Source organism: Lactuca sativa, chromosome 9 (genome assembly GCF_002870075.4).
Source record: "Lactuca sativa cultivar Salinas chromosome 9, Lsat_Salinas_v11, whole genome shotgun sequence".
NCBI classification, from domain to species: Eukaryota; Viridiplantae; Streptophyta; class Magnoliopsida; order Asterales; family Asteraceae; genus Lactuca; species Lactuca sativa.
This window is the reverse complement of record NC_056631.2, coordinates 161939076-161964764: the sequence shown is the minus strand read 5'-3', so window position 1 is coordinate 161964764 and position 25689 is coordinate 161939076. Positions and strand designations below refer to the sequence as shown.

At 34.2% G+C, this 25689-nt stretch overlaps 1 protein-coding gene across 1 annotated transcript; it reads right to left on the bottom strand.

Moving 5' to 3' along the window:
- Nucleotides 1-22115: 22115 nt before the first annotated feature.
- Nucleotides 22116-23380, bottom strand: LOC111888140 (serine acetyltransferase 1, chloroplastic). The gene has a single exon (XM_023884270.3). It carries the CDS (start codon nucleotides 23257-23259, stop codon nucleotides 22318-22320), a length of 942 nt encoding a protein of 313 aa, XP_023740038.1. The 5' UTR covers nucleotides 23260-23380; the 3' UTR covers nucleotides 22116-22317.
- Between the last annotated feature and the right edge of the window lie 2309 nt (nucleotides 23381-25689).

Genomic DNA, 25689 nt, shown 5'->3' with positions numbered 1-25689 from the left:
GACCATGCACAACCGGGTCAAGTACTTACCAAATATAGTTACGGGCTTAGACACTAATCCAACATGTTTATCACGTAAAGTTGCAATCTTTACGTGCATGCAAGGTGATAATGGCTCAAATCAAGCTAAAGAAGAGGTTCTAGGCAAGAGAAGTGCACTAACATGCTAAAGTCTGAAACTTTACAACTACATGGACCAAAATGAGACTAGATCTGAGGTTGCAACCTCAGATCATGGCCCAACACCCGAAATTAATCTCCAACATGCTAAAATGGCCCCAAATCATGAACATAAAAAGATCTAGCTAGAAGGGTGTCAATGTAACAACTTGTTACCTTCAAATGATTCTAAACTGGGGTAGACTTCAGATCCACAAACGTTTTTGCTTCCAACTTCTTGATCTTCAAGCTTCTTGCAACAAGGTCTTCTTTCCAAGCTTTAAATTTACACTAATATGGAGCACACACATGAATTAGGGTTTCTAGACTCTCAAGAGGCTGCAAAGGGACTAAGGGATGCTAATGATCCCTTAAATAGGGTGCCAAACCCCGAAAATTAGGGTTTCCCCTCCAGCTCGTCGAGTCACTCTTCCGACTTGGTGAGTTGGTCACTTAACACGTGGTCCAAATCCGATGCTACTCGACGAGTCAGGTAACCAATTCGTCGAGTAGACCTTGAATTCATGAGAATTCATAACCATAAATTGGTATTCGAGAATCGGGGCGTTACAGTTAACGATGCTTAAAAATGGTCCAAACCATAAAAATTAAGGTTTGAGTCTGGTGGTCGTATGCCAACTGTACTCGTGGTACGCCCAGCATACCAAGCTAGTCATCTAGGATCACACAAGCCCAATACGCCCAACGTATCAGACTAGACCAAAATTCTTCCTATTTTTCGAAAGCCAAACTTCTTCGTCTCGATTCTGATTTCGGCGTTCTTTATATGCTCGGAAAGGTAATGAGAAGCCATACACTCCTACCAACTCTCATTTGCCTCAAAACATTCCGAACTTAAATCCTTAATTAATGAAAGGTCTGAACCATCACTCTACCATTATACCATTGGGCTCCAAAGCACAAACCGAACTCTTGGATCATATAATCTACATTACCCACAACAAATGAGTTTAAACCTTTGTTTCCTCAAAGTCTGAAGCCTTATGATAATTGATCTTCGGGTCACTACCACAAATTAAAAACCAACTCGAAACAGGGTGTTACATATGATTAATTGATACATGTGATATATTTTTACCATTTCCAAGACTAATATACTAATTAATTCGTTCAAATAGCACCACCCAAAAAATAAAATCAAGGAGAATTGAACTCGAGCAAACCATTTGAGAAGCCTTTCAAGTTATATATATTATAAATTATTGTTTTTATTAACTTCTATAGTTTTTATTTGTTTTGTACGTTTTTTTTCTTATTATTTCTATTGTAAATAACTTCATAATTTTAGTTTTATTTTCTTGTTGTATTCAAATTCTATATTTTTAGTTTTTTGTAATAATTGTTTGTTAATTTTTTTATATAATGTATATTAAAATGTGAAAAAAATAAAAAAAATAAGAAAAAAAACCTTTAAATATTAGGATGGAAAAGAAAAGAAAAAAGGTGGGAAGATGTTTTCAATTCCCGCTATTATTTTTCCTACGAATTTCCAACATAATATTAACTTTAAATACTTATTTATATGTTGGTTGGTGTTTTGTAGGAAAATAGCAACAGTTTTCCAACGGAATATTTAGGGTACCCACTTCTGTAGGCAATTTGTTGGAATTTTGTTGCATTACACTTTGGTTGCAAGTTTGTAGGAAACTAGATGGATATTTCCAACAAAAAAATTTGGTAGGAAATATTTGGTAGCTAAAACCAAATTTTCTAATTATCTTACACTATGCAAATAATTATTTAATTATTTTATTCTAACACATTAATCACACTAAAAAACATAGACCACATCTACCTATAAAAGCAATACTAAAACACAAATGTATAAAGTGAAGTAAACGGGGAGTATTGTTTGGTGCAATTAAGGATCATAATTAATAATCCTACCCAATATTCCCAACCTTCATGCAACAACATGTTCAAAAACTATATTTACAATTTTACATAATTCCCCTTATATTGTGTCCATCTACTTCTTATAAAATATAAACTCCAAATATTAAAAAAGGAAATACTCAAGGAAGTTTAAATATGAATACATGATATAAGGGTCAATATTACCTGTTTATTCATAAGTAAAACTACATGAGTCTCCTTTCAACAAAGGAAGCTATGGATAAATTTGTAAAATGTTAAGCTTTTTTCAAACACACAAGTCAAATATACAGAAAATATACAAAAAAGTAGAGTTAGTAATCTTTAATTCAAATAATTGATCTATCGATTTTAGAAGTCTTCCCCGGTGGGATCAAACACCGGGATATCATTCATCGTCGTTGCCCTGATTCTTCGTTTTTCTTCATTCAGTATGATTATCCTGTGGTATCTATCATAATGTCTCATTCAAATTCTTGTTGGATCCTAAACGAGGATGATACATGGATCATGAACCGAAAATTCCAGGAGCATGCTAAGGCTCAAAGAAACGATGTGCAACTAACTCCTAATAATGTAAGTCCGGATACCCGATCTTTTTACGTTACTAATTTCCTAGAATTCGTTAGAAATTGATGATATGTGGAGATTTTATGCACGACTAGGAAAAGTTTTAGATGTGTTCACATCTAATAAAAAATCACATATGGGTAAATGGTTTGTTTCATTAGATTCTCTGGAATTCGTAACACTGATCAAATGATAAAACAGTTACGTGATGTGTGGTTCGGGTATCATAAAATGTTTGCTTATATCCCGTTTTCTCGTAAAACAGATGCTACTGATGCAAATCATGTAGTTCATTCTAAGGTTGAGAAATAAGAAAAGCATGTGTATTCATATGAAAATGAATTGAAAGGAACTACTAAGGAAGTTATTGCTGAAGAATAGAGATGGATGTCATTGAAGTTGTTTCTGGTGATTTTATTATAGAGAAGAGAAAACTAGAATGTCTCGTTAAGGCTAGGGATTTTCACACGTTACCTAACCTCTGTATGTTATGCTTTGATGAGGGTTTTGATGATTTTGAGATTCAATACGTTGGTGGGTTATGGGTGATGTTGGAATTCAAAAATAAAGAAACCTGCAAGAACTTTATTTCAAGTGATGTGATTGATCATTGGATTCTGGAGAAGCAGAAGTAGGATAGAAACTTTGTTCCTACGGATCTAATTGTTTGGGTAGATATTGAAGGAATTCATTCATTTACTGTAACACCCAAAGTCAGGAAGGCCAAGAAAGGGAAGGAAACCCTAAGTTTAAGGGGCGACTCGTCGAGTCCAAGGAGGAACTCGGCGAGTCCGAGCGGGATCCGGGTCAAGGAGTAAGTGACTGACTCGGCGAGTCGGCCAAGGAGACTCGGCGAGTCTGGTCTGAACGAGGAAAACCCTAAATCCGGGACTTGGAGCCTATTTAAACGTCTCATTCTCTCCCCTAGGGTTCCTTTACTGCCTCTTTCACCCAGAACACCGAACCCTAAGCCCCATTGTTGCTCATTCAAGCTTCCAAGCCATTTTTGGGTGATTTGAAGGAAGAAGGAAGAGGGGAATCATTGAAGCTTCAAGGATTGGCCTTAGATCTGGAGGTTGTGGAACCTTTCTGAGTTATTGAAGGTACTAAGTCGTTTCCTTCATGTAGATCTATTCTAGTTGGGCATTTTGGGGCTTTTTAGCCATGATTAGTTATCCATTTGAGTTAGAAGCCAAATCTTAAGTTGCTACTTCGAATCTAAGCATATTTTGGCCTTGTGAAGCATAAAGTAACTGTCGTTGAGTTGATTGTGGAGCCTCCTTGCCTTAAACCCTAGTTTATGGTGTGTTTAGCCTAGATCTCCTTCTCTACATGTAAAGTTTGCAACTTTGCGTGAGGAATAGGCTTGGGAAGGGCAGATCTACAGTTTGGAGTCCATGCATGACTCAAAAGTCCTCTGCATGAATGAAGATCTGAATGGACTCGGTGAGTCCTTTGATTGGACTCGGCGAGTAGCATGAAGATTAGGAGCAACTCGACGAGTGGGATAAACAGCTCGTCGAGTCAGATGAAGATTGCCTTGTACTCGGCGAGTCTGTTCTTGGACTCGGCGAGTCAAGTCGCGAAACCCCCAAACCCTTCGAGTTAAGACTCGGATCAGTGAGTTGAGTGGGGACTCAGTGAGTTGGACAGGTCAGGACTCGGAAATCGGTAGACTCGGCGAGTCAGGGGATGACTCGGCGAGTCGAGTCGCGAATGGAAGGACTCTGAGCATATGAACTCGGCGAGTCAGTAGGCAGACTCAGCGATTAGGGTTGACCAGGAAGGTTGACTTTGACCAGGACTTTGTCATTGACCAGAGTTGACTTAGTTGACTTTCGGGGGACAGTTAGACTAAGTATTGCATTGGTATTGGTAGCTCGGGGAGCTAGTGGAGTAGGAGTTCAGAGAGTTGTCGGGCAGCAGCTAGAGGGGTTATCAGCAAGTTCAGCAAAGTACAGGTGAGTTTCCCTTTGTGTGAATGGGTCTAAGGCCACAATGTCGGCCCATGTAGTTATGAGTAGAAGACCTGGGGGTTAGCCCTAGGCACAGTATGCTAGTATGATATTCAGGACGACGTCCAATGATAGCGGGTGGGTGCCCAAGGATTGGTTTATAAGATAGTTTATACTTGTTGTCTGTGTTATACATATATGTGCCTGGTAGGGAGGTGAGTGTGGGCGAGTTCCCGTATCTCACCAATAGCAGAGTGTGGATGGTGTTCCACATCTCATTAGCAGCAGAGCAGGGGCGAGGCCTAAGTTAGGGAAGGAGTGAGTGTGGGCTGGGCCCGTATCTCACTATCAGTAGGAGCGTGGACGGGGTTCCATGTCTCATCAGTAGCAGGACAAGGGCGAGGCCCAGGATAGGTGAGGCCTTAGGACAGGATCCATTGTATATGTTTAGCTTATGTTTTGCGGTATGATTATGTGCTATTATATGTTAGCAGGCGAGGCCCTGTGACAGGCGAGGCTTAAGTGAAACAGATTTGTATCCGAGTGGGGCTCGAAGCTAGGCGGGGCCTGGAACGGCGGGGTCGTTGTAGCGGGCGAGGCCCAAGGCAGGGGGCAAGGCCCAGGATAGCGAGTGTGGCCCAGTATGTGCAGTATGTGGTTATGCATGGTATGTGGTAGGGTGGGGAACTCACTAAGCTTCGTGCTTACGGTTTTCAGTTTTGGTTTCAGGTACTTCCGGTAGCGGAGGGAAGAGCTCGGGGTGATCGCATGGCACACACCACAGATTAGACAGCCTGGGAATGTTTACTATGATAACGAACATGTGTTTTGGAAATTAATACTCTGATTATGTTTTGGATTGATGACTTTGCTTTAAGTAATGTTTTATTAAAAGAATTTTTTAGTCTTGAATTTTGGGATGTTATATTTACGTACTTGGAGCAAGTTAACATTTAGGAGATTTGTAGCAAAGCGAGGAAGTATTCTACAAATCTATGACGACTTACGTGAAGATGTTTATGAAAATCGGGTGTGCTTCTCAACATCTTACCTTTGTATCGTTTCGAAGTTAATGTATGTTAGAGTAGATGGTGTGACATTCCTAGTAAGAATCATAAAAGCTCTCGGGTGGACTTCTTCCTTCTCGACAGGTGTTTCCAAAAAAGAAGGTGATGGAGAAAATGGACATGTGCATCTCGAAGAAGGTGGAAGTAATTTCTCCTTTCATGATAAATATCTCATACGATCCGTTTGGAGTTTATGAAACTTTAGAAAGAAATGGACAACGAAGATTTTAATGCTGAACATTTAGATAAACCAAAAGTCTCACACTCAGGTGCATTTTCGTAAATCTGGAATCCAAGAGGACATTGTTCCTGGTCCTAGTCAACTTCCTATTCAGGGGTAGATTCATGAAAGAATAAATTCCCATGAACCAGTTGGTTCTTTTTACAAAGGCACTGATCAACAATTTATTCACCCATCTGCTACAATACAAAAACCGACAGCTATAGTATCGCTGACTACTACAGTACCATCGGCTGTTGATGAAGCTCCGATCACTGTTATCTATCACTTTCCTAGTCCTAGACCTATTTTGGCCTCGGGTGCAGCTTCTGCAGATTTTTTTAACCAAAATAATTATGATGTTCGTTCCTTCCCATCAAATATGGGTTTTGAAGGAGGATTTGGAAGACTGTCGGGAGTTCAAGATTTAGAGGATGCTCTATCACACCCTCCGAGATTTTCTAATCCATTTCATTCTAAATTTGGTGGTAATCAATCTTTATCGGGCGCTTCTTTTAGTAATCAGTCTTTTTTATTTGAACTGAAAAAAAACGGTAGAAATGGGAGAATCAATGGGATATGTTATGGAAGGGTGTTTTGAGCGGGTGAAAGAAATCATTGAAGGTCACGTATTGAAAAATAATAATCCATGAATTGTCTTTGATTAAAATTCAAGGAGCTGGTTGTATGGATAAAAGGGGATGGGTTAGAAGTCTATGTCATTTACACAAAGTATATTATCTAGCTATTCAAGAAACAAAAATGGTAGATATGGATTTACTTTCGGTTCATACTTTTTGGGTTAATGCTAATTTTATGCATTCTTTTTCTCCTTCTCGTAGTGCTTCGGGTGATATTTTGGTTGTTTGGAATCCAGACCATATTTCTCACAAGCAGGTGATCATTACCGATAATTATCTTGCTATTAACACGGTTTGGACGACTACGGGTCTGGAGGTTATGTTTATTGTTATTTATACACCCCAAGGAGTTGTGTGTAAACCAAAATTATGGGTAAACATTTTAGATATGGTCGTTTCTTTTACGGGGGAGTGTATTCTTATGGGAGAGTTTAATGAATTGCAAGAGAGATGGAGTGAATGGGATCTTCTTCTAATTCGTCATCCGCTAGAACTTTCAATGATTTTATTGAGCATGCCGACATGGTTGATATTCCTTTAGGAGGCTCATGTTTTACTTGGAGTGATACTTATGGTTCAAATTTTAGTAAGTTGGATAGATTTATGATCACGAAGGTTCTTTTGCATTTTTTTTCGTCATATGAAGGGGTTGATTTTGGAAAGAAATTACTAGATCATCATCCCATTATTTTGATCGAACATAGTGTTGACTATGGTCTGATTACATTTCATATGTTTCATTCTTGGTTTGAGTTGGATGAGTTTGTGGGATTGTTCGAAGTTCTTGGTCACATTTGGTGGATGACATGGGAGACTTGAATCCTTGATTTATTTTTAAGAAGAAACTTCAACTTCTTAAATCTAATATGAGGGTGTGGAATTTTAGTACTCGGGCCCGGTTATCTAATAAGAGAAAGGAGTTACAAGTTAATATAGAGGCTTTAGATGTTATTCTTATGAATGAAGTCGGCTCAGCTTCACAGAGAGAGCAACGAGTCACTCTATTAAAAGAGATGGTGGAGATGGACCACTTTTCCCAGATTGAAGTTGCACAAAAGATCCAAGATTCAGTGGAGCATTGAGGGTGATGAGAAATCAGGATTCTTTTATAGTACTCTTAATCGTAAGAGATGAAAACTTGATATCCGAGGTTTGTTAATTGACGGGGTGTGGGTGGATGAGCCGACTAGAGTTAAGTAGGAGTTTTTTTATTATTATGAGTCTCTTTTCTCTCAGAACATTGGATGGCAGCCTAAGACTGAGGCTCGTCTTTTTAAATCTCTTTCAGAGGCACAGGATCATCTTATAGAAGCTCTTTTCACTTGTGAGGAAATCAAAAGAGATATTTGAGATTATGGTTCCACTAAGGCTCCAGGACCTGATGACTTTACTTTTTGGTTTCCTCAAGAGATACTGGCACCTAGTTGTAAATGATGTGTTTGCTTTTGTTTTGCATTTTTTTCAACACTCCTCCATTCCGAAGGGGTATAATGCTTCGTTTTTTTACTGTGATCCCAAAAGTTAGAGACCCAAACACTCCATTGGATTTTAGACCTATTAGCCGCACCGGGTGCCAATATAAAATTATTGGAAAAAATTGGCTAATAGGTTAGTGGAGATTATTGATAGCCTTGTTAGTTCGGAGCAGTCGGCTTTTATTAAAGAAAGACGGATTTTGGATGGGCCTTTTCTTCTCAATGAGGTCGTGGCTTAGAGTAAGGCTTCTGGATATCCATTGATGATGTTTAAGGTGGATTTTGAGAAAGCATATGATTCTCTATATTAGGATTATCTTCTTGAGATTATACAGACTATGGCATTCGGCTCTCGTTGGTGCGGGTGGATTTTAGAGCTTTTGAGATATGCTAGAGCGTCAGTGTTGGTTAATGGTTCTCCTGCTAACGAGTTCCAAATTCAAAGAGGCCTGAGACAATGGGGTCCCCTTTCTCCTTTTTTATTTATCTTGGAAATTTCCAGGAGGGACTTCATGTTGCTTTGAGCAGAGCTCAAGTGGCTAATAGTTTCAAGGGAATTTATGTTTCTGGCATTGAGATGTCTCATCTCCTTTACGTTGATGATGTCATAATTTTAGTTGACTGGGATGCAGAGAATGCAAACCGTATTTTATGTATTCTTAGATGTTTTTATATGTCTTCGGGTCTTAAAATCAATTTACATAAATGTAAATTGATTGGAGTTGGGGTTCTGTATAATCAGTTTGTAGATGTGGCTAATAGGATTGGGTGTGCGCCAGCTAGGGGTGGCAATTTATGACACGACACGACAAAAATACACGGCACGAAACGAAATTGGGACGAAACTAAAATTTGAATTCGTGTTCGTGTCTTGTTCGTGTTAACTATAAAAAACACGATGTCGTGTCGTGTCGTGTTCGTGTTCAAAATTCGACACGAAATTGACACGATTTAGCAGTTCTTTATCGTGTTTTTCATGTTTGTTGTGTTTTCCGTGTTATATTTGATAAAGTATTCATTAAATAAACTAGTTTTTAGTATATGTTATATTTTTCGTGTCGTGTCGTGTTTGTTGTTTTTAATTCGTTCGTTTTCGTGTTAGTTAAAAAAAACACGACATCGTGTCGTGTCGTGTTCTTGTTACATAAAACTTTGTCGTGTCGTGTCGTGTCAGACAGAAACACGAAACGATAGTTCATCGTTGTCTTGGATTTCAGCTTGGGATCCGATGGTTGATCGTTGTCGGGGTGGAAGGCTAAGAATATTTCTATTGGAGGCCGTCTAACTCTCGTCAAGGCTGTTTTGGGTTCCATTGGGAGTTATTTGATGTCTATGTTGTTGACCCCACTCTCCGTTATATCTTCTTTGGAGACATTGAGGGCTAATTTTTTTGGGATGTAGATTTAGATGAGAGACATATGCATTGGGTTCGATGGGATAAAGTTGTTTCTTCTAGAGGAGAGGGTGGTTTGGGTGTTGGAAGTTTGTTTTCTTTTAATAGATCCTTGCTTTTTCGTTGGTGGTGGAGATTCTATCATTGTCCTAATTTATTATGGATTCATCTGGTCAAAGCTATTTATGGTACAGATGGAGGTGTTAGGTCTCTTATTCCAAAGAGATCATATAATGTCCCTTGGAATGGTATCATTCGTATGTTGGTTCAGCCTCCGGACAGAGGTTTGCGTCTTCAGTCTATGTGCCTTACTAGATGGGAGATGGGAGGTTCACTTCTTTTTGGCATGATAAGTGGATAGTTGATTCGACCCTTGTTGTCTTTTATCGTAGAGTTTATGCCCTTAATATCCACAAGCTTTCTACAGTTAGAGACCGAGTTAGCATTGGTTGGGATTTAGAGAATCCCAGACGCATTCCTAGAGGTGGTGTTGAACAGACTCAATAGGATAACTTTTATTCCTTGTTGTAGGGTCTTCAGTTGGAGTCTCGTCCAGATAGGTTGGGTTGGATTCTCGATAATACGGATATGTTTTCGGTTTCTTCATCTATAGCTTATCTAGATGGTGGCATGTTGTTTTCGAGAGGTACAAAGACTTGGTGGAATAATTGGGTTCCCATTAAACTCAATATTCTTATTTGGCGTTCAGTGTATCCCCCAAAGAGAGACTTTCTCATAGAGGTATCATGATTAACTCGATTTTATGCCTGGTTTGCTCCCTTACTGTCGATTCAGTAGATCATCTCTTTGCTAATTGTACTGAACTGGTAGCTATTTGGAATCGTATTGCTATTTGGTGGGATATTCAGACTCCGGTTCAGATTTTAGTGTAATTTCTCCTTTCCTGTCCAGATTCGACTCACCTGAGGGAGGGCCAACGTAAGGCTTTAGAAGCGGTGATTTTTACTACTTTTTGGTACTTGTGGAGTTTTCACAATTCCATTGCTTTTGGCATAGTTATACCTAGAAAATCCAACATTTTTTATGATATTGTTCATAAGGCTTTCTTTTGGATTTATAATAGGTGTAGCAAAATAAAGTTAGATTGGTATGATTGGCTTCATAATCCTTATTCCACTACTTTATTGATGTAGTAGTTCTTTTCTAACTCGTTGCTAGTTATTAAAATTCTGTCGTTCAAAAAAAGTCAAATATACATTATATAACTTTAAGCGCTTGTCAAAGTTAAATTGCATCCCTATAACTTTTTTGGGGGTTTCAAGGCCATATTAATTCTGAATTTCGAAAATAATATTGAAAGTCCAAGAATACACCCATTAGATCTTTTTCATCGTCATTCTTGGAGTGTATAGTACAGTAGTACTTTGAGTGCTCTGTACCTTCCAAAGAACAAAAATCAAACAACAGAACCCTTTTATAAAGCCCAAATACCCTAAAAGATTAAAGAATGTACAAAACATGAAACATGTTACCAAGATGACTAGTCAATTTAGAAGATCAAATGATTGAGAATTTGTTGTGTTGCTACTTTGTACATAAAACCAGGAGAAATCAGGGAAGGTTGTGGTTACATTTTAAGAAAAAACAGTGAAATCGAGGGCATGTGTTTATATATAAAACCAAGAAAAAAAAAATCAACTTATTAAATAGAAAATAAAACCCACTTCATCATTTCTATTGGTTTTCTAGAAGTAAACAAATCGATTTATTGCTTCTTCATCAAAAGTTCGCCGTATACTACCGATTTTTTTTCATCCAGACTCCACATCTCATGCCTTCTTGTCATCTAAAATGGGATATTGTATGAATTAAAGTCCCATTCCCAAATCCCGTTAATTAAGGAAATTTAATCGATACCGAACTAGAAGTCCATGATTACTTGCTGGAGCCTGGACTCTGGATTATCAAACCCAACAGCCCAACACCAGCCCATTAACAAATCTAAAGGCCCGCCACTGAATCAATTGCTGAATTCACAACACAACTCCATGACCAACTTCGTGGTTGTTCAGTACCGATATAAATTCCTTTATTGAAATCAATTCTATTTCACTACCATAAAATATTATCAAATTTCTTAACAAAATGATTTTACACTTTTACAAACACAAAAACAATGATATGAATTCTTCAATTTCTAACAAAACTAGTTAATATATATAAAAAATGAGGCTACACACATACAACAAAAACCCAAAAGAAGTCGCTCAGAAATAAAAAATTAGTTTTAAATTTGTGTCATTCACCATAGAGCTTGATTAAATTTTGTCAACGAGAGCTCATAATTATGTTGTAATTTCACTTACATACGTTTTTGTATGTGTAAATTCCAGGATATGACTCAATAAGTTTGTCAAAAGAAAAAAAAAAGTTCAGAGTGAAGTATATCAGAATCTAGAAGATGATATGTGAATTGAGGCCAAGTCATTGTTATTGTCATGTCAGCCCACAATATAAACGTTACAACATGCTATATGAGCATAAGATTCTACCTATTTTTTGGGTGAATGGATTAACATTGTCACCTCAAATACTTTCTCGATTAACCTCAAAATCTTAAGTAATCTTATAAGTGATATTAAATTTGGTTCGATTAAGAAGTAAGGTAAATAACACAAAAAACATTAAGTTTACACTAAAGATTTAATTTGATACTGTATTTTTTTATCTCAAATTTGACACTATGTTTTCTATTTTTTTACAATTCTGACCACTTAGAATCCTGAACACGTAAGGTCTCCAGATCAGGTCGGCAATAGACCATAGATCCGAACAAATAATAGCATATAAGGCAAACATAAAGTATTTATCACATAAAAACATTTTAGGCATCTTTCCTAAAATAAACTAGTGCTCGTGTCTAAAATGTAGCAGACACTCATCTCACAATCATCGCTTAGTATTCTAAGTTTAAGTCTAGAAATCCTATAAATTCCTAGTTCGTTTAAACTAATGCTCTGATACTAACTGTGACATCCCCAAATTTCGCAATCATAAAAGACCGATTTGTTTATGTTTTATTCGAAAATCAGAGTATATTTTTAAAGAAATATGTTGCAGAATTTCTTCCCAAAAATATGAAAAAAAAAATATCAAAGCATTTCCGAAGAAATTTATTTTCATTAAATTACAAATATCGGGATGTCATTGTCAATACAGATCAAAAGCATAAACAAAAACAACATAGGCCTCACAAATATTCCATTTATTTCTACTGGCCTATAATTCATAATCTCTCATCAGATCTTCGCATCTATAATCTTGTGTCACTACCTATAATACAAGAAACTGAGTGGGTCAGGCTGGGGAGCCTGGTGGGCATATAGGGTTTTCAACTCACTATAAATAAATTTAATTATTTTCATCAAATCATTCAACCTGATTACCCGTTCCCGTTACCCTCACTTTTCGTTCCTAAAGCATCTATTATAAGGGACCTAGCCTAAGGATTTTTCATCAGGGTGAAAAACATTGCTTTGGGATTCCTCAACAATACATGTCAAATAAGGAAACCGTGATGGGGGGAGGGATGGAATACACCTGATGAACACGTAGTTCAAAGAAACAACTACAGGTTGCGAGCCTGCTAGCGTTCCACTAGACTGTCTAGAAAATTCATTGGTCGTCATCCATACTCCGCTAGATGACTGGATCATCATCAACATCGAGGCCTCTCATCATTTTATTCCATCACTCATCAACTATTTCATCTACCAATGTTTACCCAACATATTTGTATATATAAAATACATATATAGTTTAGATTTGAAAAAAAAGGGTTTAAATCTTTCATTCAGCATAGATCTCAAGATATAAAATACATATACAGTTTAGATTTGAAAAAAAGGGTTTAAATCTTTCATTCAACATAGATCTCAAGATATAAAATACATATACAGTTAGATTTGATAAAAGAATGGTTTTAATCTTTCATCCAACATAGATCTCAAGATATACAGATAATATGCATACATATCACGTAATTATATAAAATATTTCATATCTATGTGTAAGATGAAAGTATTATGCACTCACTTGATAAGGTGGTGATTCCAATTTGGACAACACTTCGCTTCGACGAAACAGGGAGGTTTGCTTCAAAACCAGGCTCCGCAGGGGCAGAGTTCCGAGCCAAAAAAACTCTTTTTCTTAAAGTCTTCGGGCGCTCCGGGGCTTTCTTCTAGTGTTAGGGAAGTTTCCTAAGCTTGGGGGTATTTGGGAGGTTTAGAAAGAGAGCAGAGAGAGAAGTGAATGGGTTTTGGTGTGAAAAATGAGGGCATTCTCAGTTAGTTTTTATAGGCTAGAAATGAGTCCAACTCGTCGAGTTTGTCCTCCAACTTGTCGAGTTTGTGCTACTTGTCACCATCTGGTAGCAAAGCGTAGGGAGAAAGCAAGTGCTCAGATTGCGCCACGTCACCCACTTCACAGCAGCACCCTTCCGACTTCTAAATTCCATAACTTCAGCATACGAGCTTCGTTTTCGACTTTTTTATATCCACGCGTAGGTGGAACGTAATCTACAACTTTCGTTTAGACTCCGTCGGTTAATTTTGACTTTGTTTTTAAAGTTATATTTTTAACAGACCGTGATAGGAAAAGTCTGTTAGATCGGGATGGTATGGGACGGATGTTTCCCTCACTTTTTATGGGCCACACCACCATTTCCCTCATTTTCCTTTCCCTCACCTAAAACACAAGGAATGGGAGGGAAGCTCCCCTTACTATTTTTTTATTTTTTTTATTTTTTTATTTTTTTAAATACATTTCATACATATATTATACTAATTTTGTAGCGAATTAAAAACCATGAATTTTGATATATTTTTTATATTTTTTTAGTAGGTATATACTTTATAAATATTAAAAAAGATTCTTAAAAAAAAAAAAAAAAAAAAAAAAAAAAAAAAAAAAACAGTCTAATAGCATGAAGAGAGAGAGTGCGGCGCCCCTCCCCCCACCTCTTTCCCGTGGGTTGCTTCCCTCACCCAAGGGATGGTGTTCCAGAGTGAGGGAAGTTTCCCTCACCCCTTTCCCGCTATGATACCATCCAGTCTTAAAAATTCATAACTTTGTCATCCGACATCCGTTTTCGTCTGTCTTTTTATCGTTTAGCTCTTATTAACGAGATCTTCGATTCTTTGTTTAGGTTGTGTCGGCTAAAAATTGCTCGATCTAAAATTCGAACTTCGGATAGCACACTTCTATGTCAAATCTTAGAAAATTCATAATTTTCCCATACGACGTCAGATTTGGACGTTCTTTTTATGCACGTTTTCGGTTTAACGTATACTACGACCTTCATTTACATTGATAAGGCTAAAAAATAATTTGTCAAAAATTCACTTTTTAGGCTACTTGGTCCGTGCCAGTTTAGTCGTAAAACTCCGACAGGTCATAACTTCTTCGTTATAACTCGGATTTCGGCGTTCTTTATATCTCTGGAATCCTTGTCACGACCACTATAACTTTCTTCATAGATATCGGGTTTACCTATATTTTATTTTTGGCGCTTATTTTCATTCTTAATTTATTATGTCTTATAAATAAGTATAATGCACATAAAATCACATAATCCACATAATATTCAAGTAATTCTTCTTTATTACATCAAAATAAGTTACATTTGTGGACCCTAACTATTACATCATCATATTAATGTTTAGCCTCGAAACACGGGCGTTACAAACATACCAAAACTTAAGAAGCAAAAGCAGAAAAAAGAACATTGTAGTGGATGAAAAGTACGTTGAAATCAATTAAGAATGTGGATGAAAAAAATAATATCTAAAAGGTAAAGAACAATGTAGTCTTGCTAACCTGATGATGAATATTTGACCTCTAAAATCGTAATGAAACAGGAACGTAAACAGGAATCGTATTAACCTCTGAAATCGTATTGAAATATATCATATCCTCATAAATTGACTGCCTGATTTATTGGGATTGATATTAAATGGAATTTAAATTGATTTCCTGATTTATTAGGATTGATATTTCATATTCCATAGATAGAGATTAACAAAAAAATTTCTTCCAGATTTGTTGCAGATATGTACGCTATAATTGAAATTTAAGTTTGAAATTTCCTGATTTCCTGATTTACAGTATTTTCTGTTTCCTGATTTACAGGATTTTTTCGAATATAAGGGCAAAGTGAGAACTTCACCTACAACATATGTATATACTAAGAATATTTTATACAAATAATTTAGTTTGGTTGGCCAACTGGCTTTTAATAAAACCAAGTCTACATTAATATTTTTTTCGCGTTTAACTTGAAATCTGTTTTTTTTTTTTTTTAATTATCATGAAGTAACTTTGAACTTGAACATGCAATTTTTATCATTTGAATCTAAAAACATAAATTTTTTAATTCTAACCCAAATCATTCACTTTAATAATAGATAATTTCTAACAGGAAATAGGTTCAATTTCCTAAAACATAATTTTGATTTAATATACAACAATATTCATCTGAAGTTAGATGTCTTAAGTATATAACAAAACACACAACAACAATACTACCAATACCTTGCCCTTATAGACACTTTCACTCCTTCAAATCAATCTCAGATTTCTCAAGCTCAATTTCAATTTGCATAAAATAACAACATACTTTCATTAACTTGTTTATTAAAAAAAATTGTTAGAAAAGAGCATAATTTGAAGTAGAATGCTATAAATAAAAATAGACCATGCCCTCATATTGATTCTTAACATAGGTTTCGATTTCATTTACAAAACTGAACCCAATATGTTCACCCGTAATTAAAACATTCAAAATCCAGGGGACATATTCTACTGAATAAACACTATAAGTGTTGTTTATAAATCCCAGTTGTAGACATAAAGCTAGATAAACACTATAGGGTTGTTCATAAGCTTTTCATATACCTTATTACAGCAAGCAGTTATCATCTTCATGGCCTTCTTTATATAAAGAGTTTCCATGCATGGTCCAACATATATCATACATGCGCTCTATAACAGCATGAACATGCATTTTGTAGTTGTAAAATAGATATAAAAGAAAGACTAAAATGTATAACCAATCAAATTCACGGGTAAAATAAAAAAAAAAAAAACAAAAACAACATTACATAAGAGATTGATGAAAAACAAAAATTTAGCCAATTTATATCATATTACTTACCATAATTTCAACTACTATCCCCATGTTCCTGTCTCTGTAAAATAAAGAACAGAGGTCAACCTTTGTGAAACATAAAGTGCTTCTTAAATCTCTCTTGATAATTCTTCTATTGGTGCTTCAGTTTCACTATTCTCTAAAGAGGGAGAATTTTGATTGGCGGTATCCATAATTAAGTGAACCATTGCCTGCCATTTCCAACTGAACCCTAGATTCAATTGCAAGATGACTATCATAACCAAATCCATGCCACAAGAGAAAGGAAGAGAAAAATAGACAGTGATTTCAGAAATCAAATCAACAATTTTGAATGTGCCCTTGACTTTACAGGTCGAGTTAGTTATCAATTTTTCTCCAAGTTTAACGAATCAATTTCATTTCAGAAGTTACTCACTCGATATCAAAAGGAAAATCAAGTGCAACTATATCTTTCAAAGCCTAAATCTTCTATTACGAAAAATTAAACCATACAACTTCTCATTCATATAGAAACTTAATAAAACAATTAAGCACATATGAATAATCCCTCTAAAATAAGAAAAAGGCAAAGCAATCGAATCAAGAAACAAAATTACATATCATGAAATTCGAAAACCATTTTGATAAACTGAAATTGCTCGTAATGAACAGGAAATAGAAAATGAAATTACTATTCGTGTAGACCTAAAGTAGATCAATTGGGGGTTCTATAATTTATAGCTCCAAGTAAAAGCTCTCGAGGTCGATACCACAATGCAATAACCCTCAACCAAATCCAATCGAATATCAAATGAAATTAGAATAGAAAAGTATATTTCGAAAACTCTAAATCCAATAATTTTACAAATCACAATCAAGAAATCGTAAACACAATGGTAAGGAATCGTAAACACAATGGTAAGGTACAACATACATTATTGAACCAAGACTTAAGAAGCAGAAGCAGAAAAAAGAACAATGTAGTGGATCAAAAGTACGTTGAAATCGATTAAGAATGTGGATGAAAAAATAATATCTAAAAGGTAAAGAACAATGTAGTCTTGCTAACCTGATGATGAATATTTGACCTCTAAAATCGTAATGAAACAGGAACGTAAACAGGAATCGTATTGACCTCTGAAATCGTATTGAAATATATCATATCCTCATAAATTGACTGCCTGATTTATTGGGATTGATATTAAATGGAATTTAAATTGATTTCCTGAGTTATTAGGATTGATATTCCATATTCCATAAATAGATATAGATAGAGATTATCAAAAAAAATTTCTTCCAGATTTGTTGTAGATATGTATGCTATAATTGAATTTGAAATTTCCTGATTTCCTGATTTACAGTATTTTCTGTTTCCTGATTTACAGGATTTTTTTGAATGTAAGGGCAAAGTGAGAACTTCACTTACAACATATGTAGATACTAAGAATATTTTATACAAATAATTTAGTTTGGTTGGCCAACTGGCTTTTAATAAAACCAAGTCTACATTAATATTTTTTTGCGTTTAACTTGAAATCTGTTTTTTTTTTAATTATCATGAAGTAACTTTGAACTTGAACATGCAATTTTTATCATTTGAATCTGAAAACATAAATTTTTTAATTCTAACCCAAATCATTCACTTTAATAATAGATAATTTCTAATAGGAAATAGGTTCAATTTCCTAAAACATAATTTTGATTTAATATACAACAATATTCATCTGAAGTTAGATGTCTTAAGTATGTAACACAACACACAACAACAATACTACCAATACCTTGCCTTTATAGACACTTTCACTCCTTCAAATCAATCTCAGATTTCTCAAGCTCAATTTCAATTTGCATAAAATAACAACATACTTTCATTAATTTGTTTATTAAAAAAAATTGTTAGAAAAGAGCATAATTTGAAGTAGAATGCTATAAATAAAAATAGACCATGCCCTCATATTGATACTTGACATAGGTTTCGATTTCATTTACAAAACCGAACCCAACATGTTCACCCGTAATTAAAACATTCAAAATCCAGGGGACATATTCTACTGAATAAACACTATAAGTGTTGTTTATAAATCCCAGTTGTAGACATAAAGCTAGATAAACACTATAGGGTTGTTCATAAGCTTTTCATATACCTTATTACAGAAAGCAGTTATCATCTTCATGGCCTTCTTTGTATAAACTGTTTCCATGCATGGTCCAACATATATCATATATGCGCTCTATAATAGCATGAACATGCATTTTGTAGTTGTAAAATAGATATAAAAGAAAGACTAAAATGTACAAGCAATCAAATTCACGGGTAAAATAAAAAAAAAAAAAAAAAACAAAAACACCATTACATAAGAGATTGATGAAAAAAAAAATTTAGCCAATTTATATCACATTACTTACCATAATTTCAAGTACCGTCCCCATGTTCCTGTCTCTGTAAAATAAAGAACAGAGGTCAACCTTTGTGAAACATAAAGTGCTTCTTAAATCTCTCTTGATAATTCTTCTATTGGTGCTTCAGTTTCACTATTCTCTAAAGAGGGAGAATTTTGATTGGCGGTATCCATAATTAAGTGAACCATTGCCTGCAATTTCCAACTGAACCCTAGATTCAATTGTAAGATGACTATCATAACCAAATCCATGCCACAAGAGAAAGGAAGAGAAAAATAGACAGTGATTTCAGAAATAAAACAACAATTTTGAATGTGCCCTTGACTTTACAGGTCGAGTTAGTTATCAATTTTTCTCCAAGTTTAACGAATCAATTTCATTTCAGAAGTTACTCACTCGATATCAAAAGGAAAATCAAGTGCAACTATATCTTTCAAAGCCTAAATCTTCTATTACAAAAAATTAAACCATACAACTTCTCATTCATATAGAAACTTAAAAAAACAATTAAGCACATATGAATAATCCCTCTAAAATAAGAAAAAGGCAAAGCAATTGAATCAAGAAACAAAATTACATATCATGAAATTCGAAAACCATTTTGATAAACTGGAATTGCTCGTAATGAACAGGAAATAGAAAATGAAATTACTATTCGTGTAGACCTGAAGTAGATCAATTGGGGGTTCTATAATTTATAGCTCCAAGTAAAAGCTCTCGAGGTCGATACCACAATGCAATAACCCTTAGCCAAATTCAATCGAATATCAAATTAAATTAGAATAGAAAAGTATATTTCGAAAACTCTAAATCCAATAATTTTACAAATCACAATCAATAAATCGTAAACACAATGGTAAGGTACAACATACATTATTGAACCAAGAACTTATTATGCCCTTCTTGCTCAGTAGCTCCAAGGGAACCCCAACTTATAGTTACAGATTCATGGATTATAATTAAAGGAATGAAATTTAAGTTTGAAATTTCCTGATTTATAGGATATTTTTTCGAATGGAAGGGTAAAGTGGGAACTTCACTTACAAGTTTTGAGCAGGAAAAATCAAGGGTGAGGCGCTAAGGGAATGCCACGTGGCGGTTTTGGTACCGTTTTATTAAAAGAGAGGATATATATATATATATATATATATATATATATATATATATATATATATATATATATATATATATAAAGACTTAATTGAATATGAGGTAAAATGTAGGACTTTATAGTGGATTTCCCATAAATAAACATACAATGCGTTATGCGTATTTAAAAAATGACTAACTAAATAAAAGGGGTTGTATAGAAGATTTTAGATAGTATGGATAAACTAATTAAAAAAATTAATGTTATTAGAGAAGTTTAACCATTTGAGGGTTACTTAAGTAGAAGTTAAAGTTAATGTGATGATTAGGTTATAATAATTTTAATTCATAATATATGTTTACTATTAGAGATGCTCTCACACAAATGAAAGTTAGTAATATTGTTTTATGTAAGAGGTAAATAAAATATTTATTGACACACTAGAACGGTCAGGGCGGTCCTATGATATCTGATGCCCGAGGCAAAATAAAAAAGGTCCCTTTCAAATTACCAAAATTTATACAATAATGAAATCTAAGTTAATTTTTTTTTCACAGAATCTTGGTGATAGACAAATTAAGGATCATAAATAAAATGTTTAGTGATATATTATAAAAGATTGTTATTATATATAATTATATGTAAATAACTTCAAATGAATTTTAAATAAAACTATTAAAAAAAATTATAAATCAATACTAATACATAACATTCTAATATAATCGAACATATAAACCATCTAGCCTACTATGTTTTATTATTTTTTTGATTGTTTATTGGACTTTAATATACATTATAAAAGAATGCAAAGTAAAAATATAAAAAAAACATTTGAAAAAAAGGATAATTGAACATATTAAAAAAAAAAAGAATCAATTAAGTGGTAAAAAACTCTACTATTCCTAGGAATCGAATTAGGGTGCCCATCAAATGTGAAAATCATCTTACCAAGTCTGCTGAAACTTATTTCACTTCATATGCTAACAAAATTTATTATTACTAGATACCTAATGATATAAAATTGGGGCCCCTAAATTGATATGGGCCCTGGGCAGTAGCCCGGCTTGCCCCCTCTTAAATTGGGTCTGAGAACAGTGAACTATAGAAGTAGTTAATCTTTTTTAGCTTTTACTATTTTATGTAAAAGGTAAATAAGTTATTCATTGACACACTAGTAGTTAATATTTTCTAGCTCTTACTAGCCTCGTCCTCATTACAATGGTCTTTTTCATACCCTTATCTCTCTAGATAATTTGTGTACGCTCCAACATAGATAAACATGGCGCACTTGACATCTCCATCGACTTGTCCCTCCTTTCAAGGATAACTAAAGATACGGAGCAAATGCTCAACTTGAGGGGAAACAATGAAGTTGATTTTGTATTAATTTCCACCTTTTTTGAAGCAACACGTGACTTTCGTCGCATGTTTCGTGTAACCTATGTTGTTTAAAAAAAGTTTCCGGCCGTCGATGAGATACGAGAGAATGTGATGAGTCCAAATCCATACCTAACAATTTGTGTAGATATGTAGCCGAAAAAAATGACATTGCGACAAACAATGACGATGGAGTCATAGAGATAGTAAATCACGTGAAAGAGCACCGAATAATTCAAAAAATTTAAATGAAAAACCCATGTAAATATATATTACCTTCTTTTGGTAATTATTTTTGTAAGTACAATGGATCATTATTTTATTTTTAGAAAGTACAACGTTTAAAGTAAAAAAACTCCTTCAATGACTTCTCATGCTATAAACATCATTATACCAATTTCAGGATTACCCTTAGATTTGGAGATTGTTAATAGATCGTTACTTATCAGGTGGAATCTTAGCATCAAAGGTTTGGATATCTCTTTTATGTTATGTCCGTTATATGATAAACAGGTGGAAAATTCAGATCATGTTTTCTTTTTATGTGAAGAAGTTTATGTTATCTAGCAAAGGGTGTTTAGATAGGTGGATTTGGTGCTTCTGGGTGTGGAAGGAAGGACATGTATTTAGGCAAATAACATCTTTATAGGAGCATTACATGACCATGAACCATGAAACATATACATACTATTGCTGGAATGTAAATACCAAAGTAAATCTTCCCAATTATTTCTCTCTTTACAATCATCAAAGAAATTCTTTATTCATCATAACAAACAACAACATTGTTGATTGTTGATACAACTAAAACGTTATATTAAACAAAACATCATTTCTTCCAGGAGAGCGTTAACTCTCGCTTAGAATTTATCCTCATACTGATTGATGATCTACAATTTCATATCAAGAAATCCATGCCTTTGTGAAATATGATTCACAATCTTTTCTAAATAACATAATCACACCACTTATGATCCATAGTAAAACTAGGAACCTTATCAAGCTTCACCGGATTCATCTTTCCTCCGATCAACTTTGCTGGGTTTCCAACGGCGGTTGTTCTAGCCGGCACATCTTTCAACACCACCGATCCCGCCCCAATTTTAGCCCAATCTCCGATCCTAATATTACCCAAAACACAACTCCCTGCACCGATCAAAACCCCATCACCAATCTTAGGATGCCGATCGCCATTACTCTTTCCAGTTCCACCCAATGTCACATTATGCAAAATGGAAACATTGTTTCCGATGACTGCAGTTTCTCCGATCACAACTCCGGTGGCATGATCAAGCATTATCCCCCTTCCGATCTTTGCGGCAGGATGTATATCAACTGCCAACACTTCAGAAACTCTACCTTGAATCAAAAGCGCTAAGATTTTTCTATCTTGTAGCCATAGATGATGTGCTATTCTATGAGCTTGACAAGCGAGAAAGCCTTTAAAGTTCAAGAAACAGTGTACGTAGCTTATACAAGCTGGGTCCCTTTCCTTTACAGCTCTTAAATCGTCTTTAACAGCGTTAACGAGTTCTCGATCTTCTGTGAGGACACCCATGAAAAGATCGTATAGGGTTGCACTAGGTAAACTGGAATTACTCAGTTTCATTGAGATGAGATTAGCTAAAGCGCTTTCCATTGAAGAATGAGATAAGATTGAGGTGAGATAGTAGTTTGACAAGATGGGTTCTTGATCGATATCGGATCTAGCTTCGTCTTTCATTTTCGGCCATAGATCATCGTAATCTTGATGTGTGTATACATTGATCTTGCAGATGGGTTTGCAGGAAAACTGATCAGGGTAATCGGATCTGCAGAATTTGGCGTAGTTTTGATTACATTCGAATTCGATAACTTGTGTTCTTGAACTGTGGATACAAGCAGTCATCTTTATTAGTTTTTTGGGGGAATTGATGAAATTGTTATGTGGGAAATGTTGAGAAAGATTGAAATTGGGAGATGAATGATTATGAAGAAGAAATGGGGAGGTTGAGTATGAGAATAAAGGACGCAACTCTATATATATGGAGCGGAGGAGACATCGTCAGGATAAAGACGGCGCTTTTACCGGAAAAGAGTAACTTATTTACTCCACCACTATAAATAAATAAGTTCTCAAGAGTTTCTATGCTAATAAATAAAACCTATTTTCTGTCTCATGTCATGTTTTTATTATGTCATGTCCTCATTGATTTGGATACATGTCATTCTAATAGATATTTAGAATTTATTTATTTCCACATGTAATTTTCTTATTTGTTCATATATTATAACTTATTTCCGTTATAATATTAAGAGAAATAAATGTTTCTTTGAAAAAGAATTGATATATTTATAATGTAATAAATGTCATAATTAATGAGAGCTCTAAAATTGATATTGATATTAAATTTAATGTTTAAATGTTGATATTAAATTTTTATTTTTAATAAACCCGTGTATTACACGGGTCTTACACCTAGTTTTTTTATATAACAAATACTACGATAACTTAGACATTTATAATTATAAGATGAAATAATCATACAAAATACCAAATGGGAAGATGTTATAAAATTGACAATGCTAGTTGATTTTTTATATGACTTGCTATAATAAGACCACTCCAAAATTATGTATTACTACGAAATTGTTTTTAGAAAATTTGCACCACAAAAATATCATAATTTTTTAAGAAAAAATAAAAACAATTAGAAAAAATCATATATTGTGAATTTGTGCATCAAAATATTATTGCTTTGCTAGTATTATTATTATGTATAATAAAAAGCAAGTAATCTATAAATAGTAAACTTCAGGATTTTTGATTTGTTCATACAATTTAACAAGTTTGGCTTCTATATACAAATAAATTACAAAAGTTGTCTATTTAATTTACAGAAAAATATTCCTATAACTTTTTTTTTTTTTGAGCTTTAGACTTTGGCCACAATATTTTTTGTATATCGGCAATTTTGGTTTCTATATAGAAAATAAATTACAAAAAATTTTCCTATAATTTAGAGAAAATATTCTTACACATTTTTTATAGAAATGATCAATGTGTTTAAATAATATATTTTTTAGTCTATTAGAAAAATGGTCATTACCAAATAGAAATTTTACATATTATGTCCCTGCAAAATGGACATAAGTAGATTCTCGGACTATGTTTCTGCAATGGAGAGAAGGCCAATTTCTAATTATTATGAAATACATATATTTTTATCCTTTTTAAGTTTTCTTTTCTTTTTTATGGTGGGAACTTTTTAAGAAAATAAGTTGTCGTATGTATCATTGCCAAATATGATGTCGTTTCTCATTTTGTTAATTATTTTCTCCAATATCGGTATCTTTTGTAAGGACTTTTAATAAGTTTTTGATATAACATTATAATGTATTTCCCGTCAATCAATATCTTCTTATTTTAATATATAAATACCAGATTACAAGGAAAAAAAATTAAGAAATATTACTTATTAAGATAATTAATTTTTCGTTTTGTTTATATCTGGATAACTATATTTTTTATATACATCAACAAACTTGTAGAAAGTGTTCACATATGATCATTATGTCCTGTTATAGCAGGTCATAATAGTCATATGTGAACATTTTTAAAAAGTTCGTTGCCTAGATTTATAAAAAAACCACTTACCCAAATATAAACAACAAAAAGTAAGAATAAATTACACGAATGGTCCCTGTGGTTTGGAGGGATTTGTACGTTTCGTCCCTAACTTATTATTGTAACTTATTTTTGTTGTGTTTTTGGTCTTTGTCTTACCTAAAAAGACTATTGTGACCTTATTAGTTTATTTTTTTAATTAGTTTTCTTATTTATATAATTATTTTTTATATATTTAAAAAAATTAATAAACCCTATATATCTATATCACTTCACCGTAAACCTGAAACAATATTTGAGAAATTTAATCTCAGTCCCACCGGTCACCATACCATCTCTCATCCTACTCAACTTTTATTTTCTTTTCATCTTTAATGACATCGATGTCTTCACAATCCCTTCTTTTTTGGTCCGTCAAATCCGGTGAACCAAAACCACAACCCAGTAAAGATGAAGAGTCAGTGGGTTGTGGTGATGGTTCGCTAAAATTGAAGGACCGAAAAAAAAGATGATGAAGACGTCGATGTTACTGAAGATAAGAAGGAAATATAAGTTGATGAAGATGAAAGATGGCATGGTAACCGATAGGAGCCAGATTAAATTTCTCAAATATTGTTTCAGGTTTACGGTAAAGAGATATAGATATATAACATATATTAATTTTTTTAAATATATAAAAAATACATAAATGAGAAAATCAATTAATAAGGG